The 19635-nt window shown below is 42.8% G+C and overlaps 1 protein-coding gene across 8 annotated transcripts in view; it reads right to left on the bottom strand.

Moving 5' to 3' along the window:
- Window positions 1-12555, bottom strand: part of CYFIP1 (cytoplasmic FMR1 interacting protein 1) — an 81186-nt gene extending 68631 nt beyond the window's left edge. For 4 of the 8 annotated variants that reach the window (XM_068923068.1, XM_068923066.1, XM_068923069.1 and 1 more), the window contains exon 1: window positions 12512-12555. In XM_068923068.1, the coding sequence (XP_068779169.1) occupies window positions 12512-12540 (29 nt within the window). In that variant the 5' untranslated portion in view covers window positions 12541-12555. Of the gene's footprint in view, window positions 1-10278; window positions 10421-11725; window positions 11818-12059; window positions 12272-12511 lie in introns of those variants that run through there. The other 4 variants (XM_068923071.1, XM_068923077.1, XM_068923070.1 and 1 more) reach the window with 3 other exon arrangements.
- Between the last annotated feature and the right edge of the window lie 7080 nt (window positions 12556-19635).

The following is a 19635-nucleotide window of genomic DNA, read 5'->3' as shown; positions in this document are numbered from 1 at the left end:
CATCTGCCTCACCATTTTTGGCCATCAGTGTTTTAAGTACACATCTTAAAAAAATGAAACCTAAAAAATTCCCCAAAGTATATATTTTCACTTGTTTAACCATGAGTTCCAAGCATACTTTGAGTTTAAAAGAAGCATAAATTCATCAAGAATGCAAATAGTTACAGTTCAAACAACCTGAAAGCTATGAGATCCATAAATGCATTTTAAAAAAGGAAGTGGTATAAACACAGACTTCAGGAAAAATATATTCCATGACTACCGTAACTTCAGTGCAAGTTCCCCCTGCTCAAGAGGAGAGGTTGGGGCTTCCCACTCACAGAAGGCTGGATCAGGCAGTTTGAAACTGCCGCTTGCAGTTAGGGACAGTACATACTGCATGGATCTAAGATCAGCAAAAGCCTGACCAGCTCAAACACAGTTTCTCTCCACTGATGGGAGAAAGAGCAGCAAGTATCACAGTACGTGCAGCATCATGCCAGCGCAACTACACAGCTGAGCATATTGCCATAGCCCAGGCTCTATCCATTATCTGCTCTCTTCTCAGCTGTGTCAAGAAAAAAAAAAAAAAACAACACACAGAAACACAGGTATTTGCAAATTCTGATCCTTGTGCCAGGCAAAAGATACCACAGCACACCTCACCAGAACAGGCCACAGTCGCACCTGGTACTATATAAGATCTAAAAATCTGCATAAATCTAGAAAGACTAAAACACATACAAGTATTAGTATGGGAATACAGCTCAAAAAAGCAGTAGTGTTTTGGGATGCTCAAGGAATTGTTTTTGATATGCTATGTCTCACATTACCCAGAAAGATCCCAAAGATTGAAATCTGCAAAGGAAAACATTATCTCCTATCCAAAAAGCAGAGGAAGAATCATGACAAAGTCTGAGGTATTTGTGTTTGAACGACCTACCAAAAACACTGACTGATCACAAAAGTTTTAGCATATTGTATTACTCTGCAGAGGAGAACACTGTTTCATCTGACTGAAAACAGGTGTTGGGAGGGGTTGCCCTGCACCTTGTTGCAATCCACCGGACGTTTTTTTTTATCCCGTTTTTAAACGGATGCATTCGATCTCCAAGTGCTTGTGCACGTACCCAGACTCAATTAAGACAAAGAGGAAGTCTCTCGGTGTTTTAAATAGCATTTCCTTTGACATTGGCTCTCTTCTGCTCTAACTCCGCAAAAGCATCTTTGAATTTTAAATTAAGCCCACTTTGCAGGACAGGATATGATAACGAAAAGCAGGAAATTTTCTGCTTGCAGCAATTAAAGAGGAGAAGCATATTCCTTCCCAAGAGGAACAAAGATGTTCAGCAGTCCATCCACAGAAAGAAAGAAATTAAAATGGGGATAAACTTTAAAAGATGACTGACTGGCCTGCTGAACTGGGGTCTATGGGACCAATTTCATCCAACTCTGTAGGAATGAATGACAACATTCCCACAGGAATAGGCTGGGTCTACATAGTAGAGGAACTCCAGTTTGTTAGAAAGTTAAAGTTTTATCCCTATAGCAACACATTTTCATGTTTCTTCTGCTCCCCTGTGTCACTCTTCTATATTACTGGCTTACAGAAAATAAACCAGTTAAAGCATCTTTTCTGTGAAGACTTAGCTAATTCAATATTCCTTATAATGTTCCAACTCAAGACAGACTTGAGGCTCTGATCACAGAAGGCTCTTACGAAGGCCAGAGCTAACAAAAGGAATAGCTTTTTTCTTCAAAGAGCAGGCCAGCAATGACTGTAATCGCCAGTGTTCTGTCAAACTTCCTAGCTCTCCCTCAAATTTTCACTTTAATGTAATTTCCATTCTGTTTTAATTCAATGAAATCTCAGCAGCACCCAGCTGATCAACTACGTACCTATCAATTCAGACTGAGCTGAAAGCATTTTAACAAATCAGCAAACAACGTGCTTCAGAGAATAGTTATATGCTGTATATTCTGTTTGAATGCTCTTTTTCAGTGCCTGGGATGACAGACTCTGCCTTTTTGCAAGGAGGATTAATTCAACATGTTCTTTCTAGGATTTAAGCTCGTCTTAGTTTCTAAGCAACAGATTTGCATATGCCAAAACAACAAAGAAAAAAATGCTTTTTACATCGTTTACCAACCCACCTGAATAAAGTAAAAGACAGAAGAAAGCAAACAGCAACTGACAGCCCTTTGCGCAACAGATTTGACACACAGTCAAGCTTTCAAAAATAAGTCTGTAATTGCAACAAAAAGGCTCAATAGGTGTCAAAGGGAAAAAGAAAAATTCCAGCACTGAATTATACCATCCCAGCAACCTAGCAAAACCCAGAAGAATAGTTACATAACGGAAACAAATTCATTTAGTATTAGACTACCGTGGGGTAGCATAGCTCACAGGAGCTGCTTTGCACTGGCATTAGAATGGTCTAGGAGAGGAAGCAGACTTCAATAAGCAAATACAGATTTGGAGGAAAACATAAGGCACAGGAAAAACCTTCTTTTTGCAAGCGTCAAATCCCCAAACGAAAAGTACTCCACTTTCGGTCACACACAGGTTTTTCATATGACCTTCTTCATTAGGATCAGCTTACATTACTACCTACCCATTTTCTGTCCCCTGCAGGTAAATATCACACACAATATGGTTATTTACATCAAGACATTCCCATTTCTTTAAACATGTGATACCTACAATATGAGTATCCAATCAAGCTTGAAATTCTCAGTGATGCCGTCATCACCTCCAACACTGGATTACGTGCAGTATCAGATATTTTGGCAGACAATTAAAGCACCATTTATGTAACCTGAAGGCTATGTTTTCTTGACTCAGTACTGTTATTCCCTCCCTCCCGCACCGTAATCAAGGTCAGGAGGATACTGCTGCTAAGACTGCTTTCGTTTAGATAAAACAGTTAGCTGGCACGTGGACCACCAGCAGTCAGCTGAAAATCAGTCACGCTTGTCAAGTAATTAAGGGCATTATTCCATTTCAACATCTTGGACAAATTCAAGCATATTTTCATTTACAGGGAGGACATGTATCATATTATCATGACAGTAGGCTATGAACAGGAATATTTAAGACTTTTTGGCAAAAACCTGTACTGAGACTGGTGAGCAAGGGTAGGACAGCATGTCCTTTCCTGATGGCTGCAACCAGGTGTGGGTTTACTGGCTCCTTCTTTAGAATATCCATAGGCAAACTCTTATACAATAGTGTCCTAGGATATCCCTGTATTACCTCTAGAGCATCCTATACCCGCTCCCAGAATTAAAGAACAATTCTGTAACCCTAGCAATTTGGTATCTCTGCACATTATTGGAATCACTGTAATCTTGCCAGCAAGTTTCTGTAAGAAGGGGTTTACTTTCTTAAACTCTGCTAGCAGCCAGCAGTAGCAGGTGGACAAGCAGTATGGACGAGCCCTGCATACTAGTTGTACAGCAATAACTAATACTTGTGGTGGACAATGCACTAGGTCATCATGGAGTATTTCAATATGCAGCCTGGCTACGACTATTCATCTGCAGTATCTTTCCATAGCTTGAAGCTTGGCTGAAAGATGCAATAGTATGGCAGTAAAATCTAGGTCAGGTGCTATCCCCATGCAGCAGTCTCAAGTGCAACTGTGACATACACATTTTAAAAACGGGAAACTGATTCTGCTCATCTCCACCCTTTTTGTTTGAGAATCCATCACAATCACATGGCAGAAGCTTAACGCCAAAAAGCTTGATCCAAAGGAATCCCACACATGCAAACAAGGAGGGAGAGCCGGCAACTGCTGCTTAGTCTGCAGAACACAACTCCCCCTGCAACAGCACTGGTGCTCCAAGAATTTAGAGGGGTTTTGTTTCATTTGTTAAATCTGTGTAGCTAAGCTTGAAGCCAAAGGTATAATTTCCTGACATCAAAAAAGATCTGCTATTGATGGGGCTTGATGGCTGTGGGGGTTTGCACTGATTTGCTAATTAATTCTTAGAAATCTGTATTAACATTCTAGTGGAATACATGAAATCAACAGAAAAAAATACTAATTCTAAACTTACAGATATAAAAAACCCTTTTGCAACATTTGGCTGCTCTTCAGGCCAGAATGAAGTGAAGCTTTGACTACTGCCTCACCCTAGCGGAGGTGTTCTCATGACCCTTTTGCTGCACTCTCGTTTATCTCACCCCATTAATAGTCCCTGACATTACATCAGCTTGGTATGTTTTGCTTGTCCTTTGACTTCCAGTTCTTTCTTTTGTATTGCTTCTTGACTAATTTCCTACCTCTTCTCCTTTTCGTGTTCTCCTCACCCAGATCACTCCTCCCCTCCCCTGTGGCTTTTGCCTTCTCTTCTCGCTTTGCTTCTTTCACCATTTTGCTGCCCTGTTGCTGTATCTCCTCCTCCAGCTGTCCTCATTGTGCTTCTTCCATATCTCTGTTTGAGTCTTCCTGCTGCTGCAGTGACTGTGTAAACCAGCTCCTGCTCTGCCACACAGATAGGCCAGGAACCGACACAGCACCGCATCGCTTTGGGCAAGCCCAAAACTCTGCAACTGGTCTGAGGCTGACCTACAGCTTCACTTCATACAGTATTTGCTCACAGTTTCTTTTTTTTTTTTTTTTTTTTTTTTGGAGAGCTCATTAGCTAACACTACGGCACACACAGAATTTATGGCATGTTCAACAGGGTGTGAAAAGTTTTCTTGGCTGCCAGCAAGGATGGGATTACAGATTTCAGGGTTCTGCAAAGAACACACAGTCAAAAGCAGCAAGAACAACAACTCCTCCAGGGAGAAGGGGAAAAAGCACGGGCACACAGAGTTCATCTGCTACTCCTCAGACAGTACCTTTCATACTGAAAAATGCTACCACAACAGTTTGCTAATGCATTACCTGTCAAGCACGGGTTTGGTCGCTGTTTTTTGAGGGGGGGGGGATCTCTGTTATTTTAATCAAGAAGGGGTGCATCTGTGTCTATGCTCCAAGCAACAGTATATGGTGGGAAGAGCATCAGTCTGTCACGTTATAAACAAGGGAGATAAGCCACAGAGACTGAGAGAAAGACAAAATTCTGGCATCCTTAGATTTCAACCCAAACAATAACACCCTCTCTGCTTTAGATAGGCTGTTTATTTAAGCATGGAAGTTCCTGAGTTATACTTTTATTAAAAAAAAAAAAGAGTCAGAAAGTGCTTTTGTCTCAAGGGGTTTCCATTTGTCTTTCTGACCAAATGCAGTCACCCGACACCTCGCCTCGTGGCTTCCTGGTGGAGCTCTGCCCCCAGGCTACAGGCAGCAGCTCAGCCAGCAGCTGCCCAGGAGGGACAGCCTGCCTCGACCCACTCACGGCAGCTGAGGATATTAACTTTACAGGGCCTTCACGTCGGGCATCCACCTGCTTCTTAGCAACATACAGCCCCAGATGACACAACAAAGATCCATTCGTGCAGTTTTACTCAGTGCAGACCTGTGGTTGAAGCTTTGGCTTCCGCACCAACTTAGTCGAGGGTAAAAAAAAATTTATGTGAACAAAGCCTTTAATAATAATGATGACTATTCAAAAAAAAAAAATTGCACGTTGTCATGCTCTTTCCTTCACCCTGCCTGCAAGCATTTATTAAATCAACCTTGCAGCACGCTGGGTGACCTTCACTTAAACAAACAAGAAGAATTACACTGCTCCATCTGAAAAATAAACTGGAAGATATTTTTGTGAAATTGGTTATTTCTATGTGCAAAAGCACCTTCTGATTTAAAATCCAACACATTACAAAAAATAACAAAAATAAGTTACAATTTAATTCTTCCTGTAAAACAAATTAAGGAAACACTATAGCACAGGGCGTGGAGAAAAAGGAAACAAACAGCTTTTACCAGTGCATTAAGCTCTCATTTTCCCCTACATGACCTCATGATCTGTAATGTTTTATCCTTTCATTTTTAGATGATAAATAAAAATATGCTGCTTTAGGGAAAATTCTTCATCAAAGGCTTTTCTTCCAATATCACCCGATAAGTGTCCGTGCCTATTTAGCAGACCATAAATTCAGCACACACTCCTTATTTGATTTAATATACACCAGTGAATCCACTCCGAGTAATTAGAATTGTACGGTATGAAGAATATAAATCAATTTCAGGTTTGCAGCATTTTGTTCCTTGCTAGCAAGTGTCCATGTCCCTATCAGAATTATTTTTAAATGACATACAGCAATACCTCATTTTTATCTCAACTCCTGAAAGTCTCTTGTACGCCTGAAGTGCATAAAGTAAGTGCATAAGTATCTCTGAAAGCTCCCTGTACCGTTTACAGAGCTAACTTTTGCACCTCCTTCAGCCTGAATCACTAGGACTAGAAGGACATTTGACCCCAGGGACTCATGTCCTCACAAAATACCACAGCACTGGTTTGAAAAATTGAGTATTTTTTCTAAATCAACAGCACTATTTTAATACTATTGCTTTTACTTAATATTTTATTCGATCAGAAGAGCGCTGCGGAGACGTAACATTGCTAATCGTTTGCAGAAACACAATCACCTAGTAAGCAAAAGTCTACATGCTCTCTGAAGTCTTAGGATGCCTTTTGGGGAAGGGAGAACGGGGAAAGCCTTTTTTGTTCCAAATCGGCAATATTTGACTCTAAAAGTCAAAACACTTGACTAAAATTTCACATTATTTTTTATGTTGAGTTGGATTTTAAATCAAAAGCTACTTTTAAACACAGAAACAGTACCAGTTTGACTAACATATCCTCCAATTTATTTTTCAGATGGAGCAGTGTACCCTTTGTTGTTGAATGGACTTTAAATGGCCCTGTTTGGTCATTTCATTACCTCCTGATCAACATTCCTGAAAAGCAGACCTGCAGAAACCACTCCTATGACAGACTCGCCGAGAGACACACTATTAAACTGAGGAAAACCTTGCCATGGTGTTATTAAACTGGGAAAACCTGCTTCCCAACATCTGGCCCAATCCTGCAATTCCACCCCACATCACGTAACTGTTTCCTAAAGCAGGCGCAGGCACTAATCAGGGCCAAGGGGGCACCACAGCGGGCCGCCAGGGTACACACTTCTTGCAAATGCAAAAGAAGAAGGGCCAGTTCCCCACAAGTCAGTATTAGCCCACTATTTGAAATAAGACTAGCATTAAGGTTCAAGGGAACGGTAGCTTTCCTCCTAGGGTTTAGTAGCACCTCCTCTCCAGGAAAGGAAATTCACTTCAAATCGTGCCTGGATGCCTCTTGCGCCAGGGCACCTAGCCCAGAAACTCACACACGGAGCCACACAATCACTGCCCAGCTCAAGGCTTGTCACGTCCGCCTCTCACAGGTTATGGGGACGAGTCCCACGAGGACCTCGCTGCAGGACGCTGAGGGCACCACACCCAGGGCTGGCGTGCCCCGGCCGGGGTCATCAGCTCCTACAGCAACCAGCAGGCCCTTGGAGAGCGCCCACCATCGGCTCCGTTCCCTCCAAAGGGATTCCTGCTCTGAAGGGCAATTATCGAGCTCGATACCTTGCAGGGCCGCAGGCGTTAGCCCCTTTGCGGTCCCCGACAGCAGGAGCGGGCAGGACCCGACGCTGGCCGAAGCTGGATGCGCAAGCACCACTCCCAGCACGTTCCCCTGGGAGATCATCCCTCCGAAAGGGGACCGCCACCTCCCACCCAGAAGCTCGGAGAGCTCGGGCCTCCCCAGCCCCCTCTGCACTCAACTTTGCTGCAGGGAACTTGAAATCACCTCCCTACCATGGTCTTTTCCCAAGAAGGCTACACAGTTATAAAATCACTTATTTTTCAGCTGATGGCCAGCCCGGGGTCTGTGCGTGCACGTGCATGCACCATGGAGGGATTTTTCTAGTGAGATTACAAGTAGCCTCGCAGTTATTTGTACCATACCCACTTTTACCATTACCCTACTCTTTTCAGCTAGCAGAAGCCTGAGACTGTCGCATTTCCCAAAACACACTGAGTTGTCTGAAGACAGGATCTTTTCTACAGTGTAAACATTCATAAAATGTGCATACATTGTGCACATAACACAGGTAAACAGCAAAAAGTACATACTGACATTAAGAAAAATCTTTTCAGCCCTGTAGTAAAAAAAAAAAAAAAAAAAAAAAAGAAGAAAAAGAAAAACGCTTTGGGTTTCTCTGTGGGTGTGTTTAACAAAGATAACAAGCAACTACTCAAAATTAGTTACAACATTGCTTGGTGCCAATAGACAGAAAGATTATCTGCCAGTTTGCACCTTCTGCCTTCCTCAAGCAAGTTTTATCAATTCATCATATGCTCGTTTTACCACTCAAAAGACAGATGATGTGGATTAACACAAGCATATTTAAAGCAAGCAGACCAACACACGTTCTCACCTACCAGTATTACACAGCAAAGCGTACCCTTGAACCCTACAAATGTATGCTTCTAAGGCCAGACATATACTAAAGAAGAATCCTAAACTGATGCCTGGTAGCTTCAAGTATAAGTATCATGACCAAATTCTCAGCAAGATTTGTGGGTATACAATCACATTTCACTATTCTGAAGTGTCCATCTTCCCCGCTACTGTGTCAGAGCGGCATACGTGCAAAAAAAAAAAAAAAAAAAAAAAAAAAAGATTAACATACATGGCTTTATTTGTTATGTATTCAAATAACGTAGCGAAACACTAACAAAACCCACTGAGAGAGAATACGGTAATTCAGACTGACACAAGTCACTTATAGCAAGCTGCATTTCAAAACTACTGATACTTAGAACACGCGTTATCTTTCCTACTTGCTCTTAAATTATAAACTGATCTAATGGAGGGCACATCCAAATGGAAACTCGCAACTGTTTAAATGAATCACATTCCTGTGAACGAGTGTGCATGCATTCATTCATCCAAACCGTTTCATTGGCCATTGACGCTTAGCTTGAGTCAAGCTTCTCCAGCATCCCTTGTAGGGAAACAGGAATAATCCCTTACTCAGTTGGGACTTGCTATAGTAACCACAGCTATTTAAAATATATATATATATAAACAATAACAATTCAGAAACTCACACTCTTTACTGTTTCAAGAGAAGCCAAATCAATTGTATGGTTGACTTCTGATTCACTGTAGTAACATGCTGTCCAACATCAAAGTTGGGTACGTTTTTGTACTTGTCGGTACAGTGATGGAACCATATGAAGAACTTGTCCTCAAAACGCAGAACAACGACTGCAAAATGAAACTGTCTTGACTTACGCAAAATATATCTGGGAATTAGCCTAAAACTATTTTTCTTTTGCATATCACTGCAAGCGATTCCAGCAACTTTTGGGCAAAGGATGAATAAAACTGAATTCAAGAAAAGGAGCTTTGTAAAGGGTTTTGTTCTATCTTACGTAACTTCGTAACTCCAATCTAACTGCTCAGAAGTTTTCATACTTTATGTGAGCCTTAGTCTCAGTATCTTTAAAAGCTTCAAGAAATTACAGAACAAATAAAGGCCAGCTGATTCTGAGAACAGAGTTTTAAGATCATGAATCCTGCTCTAGAGACCTAAAGTCACCTTCCAAGCCTTCTCTCTCTCAGAAGGAATAAACAAAGCATTCATTAAACTAAGGTGGATATCAGACAAACTTCCAATATAAAACACACAGCTGGAATAGGTATCTGCTCGTTCTTTACTTATATTTTAAGGACTGTATAGTGGGTCAAGAAAGTTTGTGGGTTCAAGCCAGGGGGAACATTTCCACCCTGAGAAAACTGAAGGAAAAAAAAAAAAAATCAAAGGTGTTCATAACAAAACATACATAAGTACCCTAAAGAACTACAAGTTTTTTTAAAGTCAGTCAAAGAGTTAAGAAATGAAAAGTATGGACTGTTTGTGGAACATTCACTTTCTTTTAACGTAGATTTTTTTGCAATTTATGTAGCAGTATCCACTTAGGAGATATTGCAATATTTAAACCCCAGAAATTTTACATTAACTCTGCTCCACGCATTTCAAACACTACTTCTCTATTCTCTCTCGTGATCATAACCCTCAGCAGGAATTCACCAGACCCAAGGTCAGCGAACAAAATGCACAAGGTCTTACTCATCTTCAGCACAGGATCCTTGTCTGTTTGTTTTTCTTAAGACTCCAGGCTTTTTCTTCCTTCTAAATAAGAATAACAATAATCTAGGCGTAACAACCTGGAAACCACAAAATACAACTGAGGTATTCTATCAACCACATCATTGTCCTGACAGAAAAAAAAATTCAAGCAAGTTGCTTTTGCAAAGAAACATTACTGTTTCATACTGTACCCCAAGTTTTCCAAAGGCTGGTTCCAAATACCTCCTCCTTCCTGGCAGCTAAGGAAATAACGGCTGCCTATTCCAGCTAAAGTTCACAGGCAAGTTAATTGCGAATGCTGAAAGAGCCTTTTAGATTAGGTCAGGAGGAACTCTGTGTTAAAAAAAAAACAAAAGCAGTTTTAAAAAGCGCAGAAGTAGGAGTTGGATAAATCCAAGAACCAGACAGAACAACCGCTGTGAGGACTAAGAACACAAGTTCAAGCACAGAGCTCAGAGATTCTCCGCCTGAGCATAAAACAGTTTGTAAACATGCAATTAATACCAATATAAAACAAAGATCAAGAAAGTACGTCATGGTATTATTAGAAGTTCCCATCTAAAAAAATACATTAACCAATGACACTAAACGCATGAGTTTTCAGTAAATTTGCTGTAATAAAGCTTTGGCAAATAAGTAAGTGAAATGCAATAAGGACTAGGGATGCTTACTAGAGAGTCTAAACTTTACATCTCCCGCAGTTTATGGTAAAGTGTTGTCTGACCTTCTAATTAAAGAGAAATTCTTCTGGACAACTTTCCTCTCCCCTCCAATGTATGCGCTTCAGCAACCACTTCAGGTTGATTCACTACATTCCTCAAAGACTACCTCCTCCATATAGTCTGTCTTCCTGACACAAATAACAATTTGCATGTCTAAACACTACTCACACCTATCATCAGATGGTACAGGAAGAAAAAATAAGGCAATGAGAACTAGAAAGGTAAAAACTATTAACAGACTTCCTGATGAACTAGAGAAGTATATGAAATCCATTTCGGCATGAATCCGTTCGCACATCGTAGACATATACAGAAGGTGCACGGTTACCACGATGCCTAGTAGGGAATTATGAACAGACGCTGCAACTCTCACTACAACGTAATTATCTTGATTAGAGAAAACTCAAGTTCCTCAAAATCCTACTCTGGGAATTCAGACAGATGCTCAATCATCTCTTTCAACTGAAAGAGGGGATGGATTTGCACGCCGTTTCTGACTTACTATTTCCCACCTCATCTGCTCCCCAACACCGGACAGCATCGGAAGCAAAGCTCTAACTATCCCAGCACCGCAAACAGACACACGGACTCCATGCGAGAGGGGACAACGAAACCCCCCCTCCCCCCATAAGCGACACACTTAAAACCGCTCTCCAATTAATCACCTGGGAGGATTCATACGCTTTCTGGCCTACCCCAGAAGCGGCAGCCCGCCCGCCCGCCCGCCCGCCGCAGGCTGGCAGTTACCCGGCAGGGCACCGCATCTTCTCCCCCGCGCCCTGCCACCAGCTACCTGCCCCAGCTTGCCCGCACCTGACGGGCCTCGCTCGGGCTGCGCGTATATATGTATGTATTTACACACACGCGCGCGCGTAGACAAGCGCACCGCGCAACGCAGCCTGCGGCACGAACTGACTTAAATTTCAGCATCCGGAGAAAACCAAACGTTTCTGCGGACAGGCGCGGGCAGGCAACAACACCGAGGCGGCTCCACGCAGAGCCCACCCCCCGCCTGCCGCCCCGCGGGCGCCCGGCGCTGGCGGCCGGCACAGGGCAGGGCAGGGCGGCCCAACCCAACCCGGCCCGGCCCGCGCAGCCCCCCGGGGCGCCGCGGCCTGAGCCCCGCGGCCGCCGAGAACGGCGCAGGGCGAGGCGGGAGGCGAAGCGGCGCCCCAAGCCGCGGAGGCCTGACCCCCCCCCCCCCGCCCCGCAGCCCCCGCGTCGCGCCGAGCCGGGCAAGCGCCGCTCACCCGCTGGCCGGCGGCTCCCGCGAGGGTCGCCCGCCGCCGGGGGCGGAGGGCTGGAGGAGGGGGGTGGGGGGGGGGGGCTCGGCTCGGCTCGGCTCGCCGCCGCCGGGGCTCGCGTCGGCCCGGCGGCTCCTCTCCCCCGGCCGCGCCTGGCTGGCAGTTTCCTGTCTGAGTCACTTCGGCTGGGAACTACGCAGGGAAACACCCTTCCTGCCGCTCCAGCTCCTCCTCCCGCCGCCCCATCCCAAACCTGCCGCCCCCCGCTCCCTCCCCGCCCGGGCCGGGCCCCGCCTCCCGCCGCCTCCCCGCGCAGCGCTGCAGGTGCCGGGCGGCTGCCGGGGCTCCGCGGCCGCCGAGGAGCGACTGCTCTCCCCCCCCCCCACCCCCCAACATAAGGCAAGCAGCCTTAGACGTTAGCTACCCATACAGACACAAGCAGAGCACGACTCTCTCACAGCTGCGCGTCAGCCCCAGAGAGGCTCATTCCGCAGAGGGACCAAGCTGCGCCCGGCCGGCCCGCGGCCGTTCAGCACGGTGCGGGGCGCCACAGGGACGCCCGGGACATGACGCCGCCGAGCGTGAAAGTCGCGGGCCGCGGCGACATTTTCCTCACTTGACGGGAGGGAACGAGCCCCCGCATCAAGGATCCGAGGCTAGTCTTAACCACAAGGGTTTCAAGAGAAAACCCTTGGAAATACTACCTCTAGGTGGTGCTCGCGTGGGCCTTGCTCCTACCTGGAATGCCACTGTTAATTGAAACTGAAAGCAGAAAAGCAAAAAGGCCAGTTTTGCTCTCAACCACCTCCAAATGTCATTGTTCTGTAAAACAGTAGCGTGTATATGCTTGTCTACTTTAGAAAGTACTTAGCTGTTGCACGTTTTCATTTCACACTCTGTTTTTGTCCTATTTCTCCAATTTTAAGATTCATCTACTTGACACTGTACCACAAAAAGAAATTTCTTCCCAAGTTGGTCACCAAAACTGGTCTTTCTGTCCACTATCCTACAGCAGACAGAACACACCTCTCTACTATATCTAGGGATTACAGTCAGTTCCGAACATAGAACAAACAGAATTGTTTGGAAATCTCCTCAAAGCCCCTTTTCTTGTATTTCACTACTTCAAGTTGCATCCCACATTTTATCTGCTTTTGAAAATCCTCCCTTACTCATTAGCAACCTGCACAGTTTTGCTGCAGCAAGCGATTTTCTCATCTCTGTTTTCAAGAGCTGCTGGTGAGATACTGTGCTGTTAATGCTTTTTGTGCTGAGAACAGAATAATTATTCCTTTCCTTGATCTTTGTTTTTTTCAAATTTCCACTGTTTTAAGTTTCCTTAAATAGCCTTTTTGTACAAGCACCTACAAGAAAGCCTTTGGGAAGTGGAGATAAGTTGCTAAACACACTAATCCTCATGACTTCAAGTACTGTTTTATCCATCTATTCTATCCATTCCACACCATCAAGAATTTCAGCATCTTGGGGAGAAATTATACACCATTTCAAAAGGTTGTTGTTGTTACTATTTCATCGTATTGCAGACTTACCTTCACAGTCATATTTTTTCCAGTGCTGCAATATTGTCCATTGGTATATGAAACAGTTTCTCTTCTAGGATGTCGCTGCTTATTCTTCTCTGACTGCTTGTGCACATACAATAGTATATTTTGAGTACATATATCAAATGAATAAATTCCATCTATCACAGTTCCTTATCATCCAAGCCTCTAAATCCAGGTCAAGCGAAAACTAGGAAAGGCTACCACAACGGGATTCTTCAGCTTTCTAAAATGACAGCTGACACTGTCCAGGTGCAATCCCTCTTACGCTCTCTTCCACAAACAGCGCTTGGGGCAATCAAGTTACTAAAGTGAAGAGTAACTCATGAAGACTAACTCGCCTTCGTAAGACAGGATCGTGCATGTTTGCTAGTCCTGGATTAGTGCAAACTCACAACAGCCTTGTCTTAATGCAACCACTTGGCCTAGATCAGCAGCAAGGCCTTAGTTATCAAGCCACAACAGAGCCCCAAGGGAGGCTGGAAGCACACCAAATTTCTGCAAGGCCCAATCAAGGAGCTGCTCCAATCAGAGCCAGAAAATCTGAACAGCAGCAGCTTGGCCCCACCAGCGTTTCTCCTTAGTGCTCCTGTGCAAGACTGCCACTGGAGCTTCCGTGCTTACAAAAAGTCATCTGGTGCCAGGAGTGCTGCTTCGCACAAAAGCCAGACCCTGCCAAGCAGCACCATACTGCCCTAACAATAACAACTTCTCGTACAACCGCCCGATGCTTCAGGGTCTTGCCATGTTCCTGCTAAAGAAACAGAGTGGGTGTAGGAGCTACTGCCCTCTACTGGGGCAATCTACCCTTTCGGACAATCCTGTACTCAAAATTTATAGCTACCCATAAGGTCAGATTAAAAATACTGATGGTAATTAAGCAGCTAGTCAAGACTTGTGTTGCTTTTCGGTTGTTTGGTATCGGGATTAGAGGACAATCACATTACAAGAACTGGATGTGTATGTTCTCTCGTAACAGCAAGGTATGCTTTTCAGAATTAATTTGGAAAGAGTCTTCACAGCATTTCAGCTGCCAGATTCAATTCTGAAATGCCCCACAACTCCCTGCTCACTCCACTTTTGTGCAATTTAAATAATGGGATGACAGTACTGGATTAAAGGAGCTAAGATATAGAGATCTCCATGACCCATTTCTGCCGTTACATTTTCCTTCTTCTGGGCCTGACTTTGAATGCTCTTAATCACACTCTTGCTTAATTGAATGTGAACCTCTTCCGCGCCTAGTTAAAGATGTAAGTTTCTATACATCCTGACCAAGCCATTAACTGACCCTTTATCCACTGGAAGATGGCTGTCGTTTTCATGAAGCCAACAGCTAGAATTAGAAACTCAACAGCCCTTTCTGGGTGGTAAAATATTTATTTCAACCTGGTATTTGAGCCCATACCTGTCAGTTATCTATAGTGAGATCTACAGCACTAACGTATCATGCTGTTGACAATTTGTGTACCCTACACCTAAACCAGATGAATATCATATGATACGGTGGTATCAAGCTTGATCCAATTCTCTGCCTCTGTTCAGGGGTATCTACGGTAGATACAGACACCCACAAGACTGTTTCCCGAATTCCAGTTATTTCGATTCCATTTTGATTTCTTTATTTGCACTTTACAGTATTTAGCAAAGTCTATGAAAGAAGAGCTTCCACAGGAATCTTAAGGCCCTGCCACTAGCTGTTTGCTATGTGTAAAATGCTTATGTACTGTCTCGGTTTCGCATCTTTCCACTCAGATATTTTAGTGATGAAGCTTATCGATACTTTACCTGTTAATTCAACAGAGATCTTCTCATCCTCATAAAGGAGGTAAAACACCACAGGAGGTAAAACTGCCATGATCCAGTACAGAAAGGCATTCATGAAGCCATGATCAGCTAGGGCTGCAGTGAGCCCAAGAATTGTAAACCATGCAGTGCTGCAAACAAAGAAAATAGTTAAAACTATAAATTAGTTAAAAACAAAAGCCATACCTCTGGCAACGTGTCAGTCACCTGTCCATGCTGTGAAGGGCTGGACAGGATTTTGGCTGAAGATGTCAGCACAGACTTCATTTTGTATCAGACGCGGCCAATGGTTTAAAGCACAGCAAGACCACAAAAACATTACACGTTCCCACACTACCTATAAGAAAACTTGTTGCAGCTCTCAAGAAGAGATAAACACATGTGTACAGGGCACAGGTTGTGGAGAGTTTAAGCAGAAGAGACCAAGTAGCAAGCAGCAACTGTCTAAAAGAGGTCTCAATGAGCAGACAGCTCAGAAAGTGAAAACCTGCCCATGGCAGGAAGCCTAGCCAGCTTATGACAAATACTAGTAACTCCTTCCAACAACAGACTACAGCCAAGAGCTTTCTGCTTCAGAAGGCCTTATGCAAATAAAAAGTGATCTGGTTGCCCACATCTATCTCTAACCCCACAAAAAGAAAAGATTTCTGACCCTGAGAGCACGTAGGTCACCAGTAGCACAGCTGCCAATAGCAAGCATGTTGCACATTTGTAAACACCCATCAGTGCATGATGAGATGTGCAGCTATCTTTTGATTTCCTTCCTAGTGCTGCATGCCATCATTTCAAACGGATATAAGTTTCCTGGTTCTGCTTTCCAATGCTAGAACATATGCCATCCTTTTGTTCAATACCTTCTGTTGCCCCCTGCCAACTCTGAAGGCTTTAACTCTCTCTGTCTGTACAATGAGCCCATGTCCCGCTGCTCCACTTTCCAATAACCTGCATGCTGAGCTGCCAACCACACCAGAGCCCACTCACCCAACTCCCTGACAGGCATGAATGAGTACAAATCCCTCCTTGACCCTATCAGAAATTATATGCATTTTGATCATGCAAGAAATCCGCACAGAAGACTATGGCATGTTTGTTACGCAGCTCATCATTACAACTGCATCAGAGTTCAGTACAGTCTTTAAAAGCATTCTTTAAATTTCTATCCTCTACAAGCCATTATCAAGGCAGACAGCACCCTATTAGGGATTTAGCATTGCAAGATATAGCCCGCCTTGCCCCAAACAGTTACATCCCTCCAGCAATGCATTGTCAGGAAGTAGCATCAATACATACATCTTTTATCACCCTTATTAGCTTTAATGCACAAATATTTTTATTGCTGTTTCAGGGTCACATGTTCTAACATCCAAGCAGCAGCCGAAATGTAATCCCTCACTTGGCCTCATCTGGATTCACATCCCTCCCTGCCATTACTCTTATCTCGACCCCAGCCCTACCTCTCTAATCTATTAATTTCATTAGATATCTAGCGCCATGACCAGTGGTTTTGTACAGCTTTTCCAGCAATAAATGCAGTGCAGCAATGAGCCACTGCACAATCCAGTAAATGAGAATTTATCAATAAGGGAAGGGTTTTTTGTTTTTTTGTTGTTGGTGGTGGTGTTTTTGTTGGCTTTGTTTTTGAAGTGTACCAAAGAGTATAAGAGGAAAGCTGGAACACTTGTAAATCTCTAGGGTCTTTTAAGATTGAAAAGCAGCTGGGGGGAAGGATTTTTTATTTATTTATTTTTAATCAGCCGGCAATTTGGAGCTGCTAGCTTTACTCTATGCTACTAAGGAAAACATAAAATCAACAACTACTTTTTATCTTTCTTGATTATATCAACAGCTTGACACAAGCAAAGGTGCTCAAGGACATTAGTTAGATAGACCGTGACCTAGTGGTTAATTTGAGGCTATTTAAACTAAAGAACAAGGCAAGCACTAGGGTATTTATGAAAGCTTTGATAAAATACGGCCCAGAGATGACAGAAGTTTACAGGGGAGAAAGGAGAACAAAGAAGAGAAGATACAATGATTGACCAGAGAGAGAAGGGGCTCTGTCTTTGGACTTTTATGATAGAATGAACCCAGAATTAAAGCAAGCAAGTAAATACAGAGATGAAGTCTAGATGAAACTGTGACAACATCCAATAAGGCAGTATGTTCTTTCTCAAATAATTTTAGAACATCAGACGTAATATCATACCTTGAATATTATAATCTTTTCTACTATCATCTAACCAAATCCTTACCTTTAAATACCCAAATCTGTGCTTGCTCTTCCACCCGTATCAGTGCTGCTTTATAAAAATGTTCACTTCTCTGCTGTACATAATTTCAAATACTTTTTTCTCATTTTTCAAATCACATGCAGGCCTTTTTGTGCCTTAGCACAAAGTAGCATAATCTGGATGAGAACAGAATCTAAACATTTTTTCTCCCTCTGTTTTCGAGTCTTCTAAGACCAGAATAATCTATATATGACTACAAACCTGATTATCTTCCTTTTCCTCTAATAATTCATTAAAACCTTTTTCCCCATAGTCATTCAAAGAATAATTTTTTAAATCTGTAAAATATAAATAATTGTTTCTTATTTTATATGTTCTAGATAAGAAGCATTTGAGTCAAAGGACATACCTTTTCTCATTCAACATCAAAAGACCAGTCAATATTCATGAAAGCAACAGCCATGAGCTCAAGAACGAGATCAACTAATCAAAAAAAGAAAAAAAAATCCCAGGACGTTTAAAAAGTCTGCCACCTAGTGGACTTCTTCTAAACACGGTTTTGAATTAGAAGATGAAAGCTTAGAACGTTGCTGGGTATTTTTTTAAGCTTTCCTTTAGCTAGACTTAATCAGTTAGGAAACAGACTATGACAGAGCCCACTTAAATGTATAAACACGTGCAATAAATCATACCCGTTTTTTGTAACATCTACGAAATTGCTTATCTGAAATCTCAGAAGTATGAAAAAAGCAACCCGAACATTATGTCTCTTCTGTCAAAGAGGAGAAGGTCCCAAAGTCAAGATTCAAGTAAACGCAGAGATAACTGATAAAAACAGGAATCTGAAAACAGGGTAGAAAAATGTTTGGAAATAATAGACACAGGACAGAATCCAAGCAATGGCACTGCTCTGTGAAGAAATCAGAAAACGTTACACTGAAATTTGAATAAACGAATAGCTAAAATACTCCAAACCTCACCAAAATTCTTCTTCTGACTAGGCAGATGGCCGTTTTAACGAATGCCAGGGAGCTGGTGAAAAAGTCTTGGTGGTATCACAGGGGATACACAGCAAAAGAAAGGATTTATTATTCTGACATTCCAAGGAAGGAGGGAGGGAAGGAGAGAGGGAGGCCATAAGACAGAATCACTCAAAGATATTCAGCAGCTGAATCTTACTGCCCACAAAAAGCTAAGCACCAAGGATGTCCGTGACTAGAATCATCCATTATTGCCAGAGCCAGATTTTTCCATCCTGCTTTTGTGACCTAAATATTGGAGGTTGGCTGAGAAACAGTGTGCAGGCATCAGCAACCTCCAAAATATATAGGAATCTCTCTGCATAAAGTAAGGTTAATTCCTAAGTAGGAACTGGGGTGAAACAGCAGCAGACTCTTTCACTAGCATGGGGTTCCTTCAAGCAAAATAAGTAGTCAGAAGCCGTAAAGGGATTCACTAGGAATTACTGTTTCCAGCATGAAGGATTTTCTTACCTAGCTAATATTACCCAAAGCAGGTTTATCAAGAGCAGTAACTTCACTGAAGATAAAGGTAACTGCTGTATAGAAAGGAGGAGAAGGGAAAGAAAAAAAAAAAAGCAACCACTTGTTAGATTTTTAGAAGCACCTTGTGCAGAATTTATACGTATACTCAAAGCACATGTATGCCTTTTAAAACTATTAGTTTTGAACTGAATGAGCAAGAAGCATTTAATGAAGAACATACATTGCCTATACATGTTATAAATAACATGGAATCTCAACAAAAAGCAGCTACGGTAAACTGAAAGTATAATTACTCTTGTAGCAGTCCATCTATCTCTCAAAGCATCCATTTGGAAAATTACGTCTTGTGTTAGCAGAGGATTATATAAATACAGTGTTCTCTAAAACAAAATCTTCACTCAGTCAAAAAAAAGGAACATGCTGCAGCACAGTAGGAAGTTTCCCAGTGCTGTACATTTTTTTAAAAAATATTTTTTGT

This window comes from Struthio camelus, chromosome 1, assembly GCF_040807025.1.
Source record: "Struthio camelus isolate bStrCam1 chromosome 1, bStrCam1.hap1, whole genome shotgun sequence".
Lineage (NCBI taxonomy): Eukaryota > Metazoa > Chordata > Aves > Struthioniformes > Struthionidae > Struthio > Struthio camelus.
Note: the sequence above shows the minus strand (reverse complement) of the source record. Positions and strands in the feature narration are given on the sequence as shown.